The 4,215-nt window shown below is 34.8% G+C and overlaps 1 protein-coding gene across 1 annotated transcript in view; it reads left to right on the top strand.

Moving 5' to 3' along the window:
- Positions 1-4,215, top strand: part of LOC106867680 (dynein axonemal heavy chain 6-like) — a 319,316-nt gene that overhangs the window by 192,966 nt on the left and 122,135 nt on the right. The window contains exons 46-47 of the mRNA XM_052973027.1: positions 1,867-1,976; positions 3,781-3,943. Coding sequence (XP_052828987.1) covers positions 1,867-1,976; positions 3,781-3,943 — 273 coding nt within the window. The remainder of the gene's footprint in view (positions 1-1,866; positions 1,977-3,780; positions 3,944-4,215) is intronic.

Below are 4,215 nucleotides of genomic sequence, written 5' to 3'. Positions count from 1 at the left end.
ATTATTATTATTGTTATTATTATCAAGGTGGCGAGCTGGCAGAATTGTTAGCATGCTGGATGAAAAGCTTAGCAGTATTTTACCTGTTGCTACATTCTGAGTTCAAATTCCACTGAGGTCGACTTTGCCTTTCATCCTTTCGGGGTCGATAAATTAAGTACCAGTTGCGCACTGGTATCGATGTAATCGACTGCCCCCTCCCCTCAAATTTCAGACCTTGTGTCTATAGTAGAAAGGATTATTATTATTATTATTATTATTATTATTATTATTATCATTATTATTATGACTTTGTTAAAACATACTAGATGACCAGTTTTCTCAACAGCATTTATGTTTTCCATTGATATACATTACTGAAAAATATACACAAACATACAGGCATGAAATGTGCCGTTGCATTCTTTTCTTCTACCAAATTCCAACTGCAAGACATTAGTCAATCTGAGCCTATGGTTGAGGAGACTATGACATGCAATTGAGGTTGAAATCACATGGACATGGCTGCAAAGTGGATTTCTTAACCAAATAGCGACGCCTCTATTAATACCAACTGTGCTCTAAATTCCTGAGCGGCACGTCTTTGTCAAGTGGTTTCAAGTGAGATTATTCATTGGATTGGAAACTATCACATCAGTGTAGATTCACTGTAATCATTTATTAACATTTTGCAATGACATTTTATTAAGAGTCAAAGTATTTCATTGTATAGTTATGCTCTGACCACTTCTATGCTGCTTCACTTCATTCAATAAAGTCTGATGTTGTTATTTGACCCCATATCAACCCTGATGAAATAAAAATACAGGGTGTCCACAAAGTCTTTAGACAATTTCAAAGAGTCATAAAAAATTTAGAAGAGGTGGCAACTAAATTTTGTTGCATATTAATATGTTATCATTAAAGTTTTTAAATGCTATGTGTTTATGTTTCAGACTGCAGTTAATATAATTTTAATAAATTTTTTCTATTTGTTTAATGATTTTGTGGACACCCTGTCTGATGAAAGGATTTCCATCCCATCATTTTTTCCTGATATGACGCATTTAAGACTAAGTTGTGCAATGTGATTTACCTTTTTTTTTCAATTTTAGATGGCATAATTTTCAGGAGATTTCTAGCAGGTCTAATGAGCACTAGTTGTTCCATCATTAGTATACATAGTTTTCTCTTTCTCTTTCATTTTTCTACAAAAAGGAAAAGGAATGTATCATTTAATGTACAGTGTATTTAAAAACAAGAGCACTCAGAGAGTGCAAACCTCTGCCGAGGCAACACCAACGTCCTCTCAACGATTAGCCTGAGATGATTTTAAAAAATTCTCACAAAAGAGAATACTAAAAATGAACCTGACCACTCTCATAAATTAAGTAAAAAATCCGGAAAAATAATCCAGAAACCTTGTTCAGTACCGGATCGATCCCAAAATTTATTTAATTTGTGCCATTCATGAGGCCAAATATCTCTGAAAGTTTCATCTGAATCCATCTAGCAGTTCTTGAGATATCACGGACAAACAAGCAAACAAACAAACATGACTGAAAACAATACCTCCACCTTCGCTAAGGTGAAGGTAATAAGAGCTATTAATAGTTTCTTGCCATAGAGACACTCAGATTAGTCAGGTTTATTGATCCTAGTTTAAGAGAACATTTAACTATATGTATGTGTGTATATATATAAGTTAGAAAAAAGCATATATATCATTCTGGAGTCTGGGCAAACTGTCCAACCCATGTCAACATGGACAATGGACATTAAATGATGATGATGATGATGATGATATATATGTGTGTAATGTATAAAGCACTAGTTTTCTTTTCCAAAGTTTCTTTATTATCTGTGACTTAAATTCATTTCTAACAGGCTTTAGATGCTCTTGACAAAAGTGACATTGCTGAAATACGTGTCTTCTCTAATCCTCCTGAACTTGTCAGAACAGTAATGGAAGCAGTATGCATACTTCTGCATCAAAAGTAGGTTTGAATTATTTTTCTTTATTTAAAATTATCTCAGACAAGGCCCACAGGCTCTCTCTCTCTCGACAGAGAGTTAGGGGAAGTGAGGAATGGTACTGATACCTGAAAACTATAAAAACATGTTTACATATGAAGTAAAAACAGCTCTAGTATAATAAATAGTATTAAGTACATATCCTAATGTATATGCTTTGTATATTTTCCGGTAGCTGCAATGGCGTAGTGGAGTATATAACTCTCATGTTGCCAGTGTTAAAACACCTTAGTCATGGACAGGCAAGATAACTCACCCTTAATCCCATTTAGGAGTGATGGACAGCAATGTTTTGCCATTTTTGTGGCTTGTCAGCATCACACATCTGTATATATTAGTATATGTACTTAATAATATTTATTATGTAAAATACACCATTTGAGCATGGCCGTTGCCAGTACTGCCTGACTGGCCTTCGTGCCGGTGGCACGTAAAAGCACCCACTACACTCTCGGAGTGGTTGGCGTTAGGAAGGGTATCTAGCTGTAGAAACTCTGCCAAATCAGATTAAAGCCTGGTGTAGCCATCTGGTTCATCAGTCCTCAATCAAATCGTCCAACCCATGCTAGCATGGAAAGCAGACGTTAAACAATGATGATGATGATGATAATGACACTAGAGCTGCTTTTACTTCATATATAAATTTTCTCTTAGGTATGCAATTTCCGGGGTTACCAGCTTATGATTAAACAAGCCATAAGCATATAAGTCAACAGACCGGTTAGATGACTTGCCTTCAACCCAGGTGAGTGCATGATGTTGACGAGTCACAAAAATGGTGAAACATCGATGTCCATCACTCCCAAATGGGGTTGAGGGTGAGTTATCTCACCTGTCAATGACTCTAAGCTGTTTTAACACTGGCGATATGAGAGTTTATATACTCTGCTATACCATTGTAACTACTGGAAAATACACAAAGCATATACATTAATATATGTATTTAATAATAAAAATATGTTTATTTAAGCCAGCAAGCAAAATATGGCAATAAGATGACTGATAAGGCAGCGAGTTGGCAGAAACGTTAGCACGCTGGGCGAAATGCTTAACAGTATTTCGTCTGCTGCTACGTTCTGAGTTCAAATTCCGCCGAGGTCGACTTTGCCTTTCATCCTTTCAGGGTCGATTAAATAAGTATCAGTTATGCACTGGGGTCGATATAATCGACTTAATCCGTTTGTCTGTCTTTGTTTGTCCCCTTTGTGTGTAGCCCCTTGTGGGCAATAAAAAAAAAAAAAGATGACTGATAACAGGTTAAAAGAAATATAAATGTGATGGTAATAAGAAAAACTTGTGGTAAGTAAATGTGGTGAATGTGGTGACAATAAAGGAGACTGTAAAATAAAGTAAAATGAAATGGTAATAACAGAACTGATAAAAATATTAAAATTCAGGAAGGTATTGATATGCTCCAGCATGGCTGCAGTCAAATGACTGAAACAAGTAAAAGAATAAAAGAATTAGGCAGAGACTGGATTTCAAAAAAAGGGTAGAAATCTGAGTATCTTTAACACTACAAAAGCTTATATTTGTTAATTATAATTGAAGCCTGTTTCATGCTTATGTGAGAGGACTGCAAGCAATTACTTTTGATAAAGTTTATTAGATGAGATTTTTAGTTTAACATAACAGAATGAAGTCCTAGCTACTGTAATGATTTAAAAATCATTTATAAAATTGCTATTTTTCTTTGTTAGGTTCAATTTTACCATTTTGTTATTTTGTTGTCATTTTAAAGCATATTATTTCTATACTCTATTTCAGGACTGACTGGCAGGCTGCTAAAAGTGTGTTAGCTGACCAAAACTTTTTGAAAACACTCCGTAGTTACGACAAGGATCATATACCTGATCAGTTATTGAGAAAACTCAAAGTCTATATTGATAACCCAAAATTCTATCCTGAGATTGTTGAGAATGTCTCCAAGGTAAATATTCATTTTTATATTTTGGGTTGTTCAGTTATATCAGTGGTTCTCAACTGGGGCCCATTTGTCCCTTGAGGGTCCATATATCCTTTGGGGGTCCATATGTCCCTTGGGGGTCCATATATTCCTTGGGGGGTCCATATGTCCCTTGGGGATCTGTATAAAATTTTGTTGTTAAAATTTGTGTTATAAATTGCTTATACTTCTACAGTACACAAAATATTTTGATTCCTAATAATATTTAATTATAAAAAATCAGTAAGAATGTATAT

The sequence above is a fragment of the Octopus bimaculoides genome, chromosome 14, assembly GCF_001194135.2.
Source record: "Octopus bimaculoides isolate UCB-OBI-ISO-001 chromosome 14, ASM119413v2, whole genome shotgun sequence".
Taxonomy (NCBI): Eukaryota; Metazoa; Mollusca; class Cephalopoda; order Octopoda; family Octopodidae; genus Octopus; species Octopus bimaculoides.
Note: the sequence above shows the minus strand (reverse complement) of the source record. Positions and strands in the feature narration are given on the sequence as shown.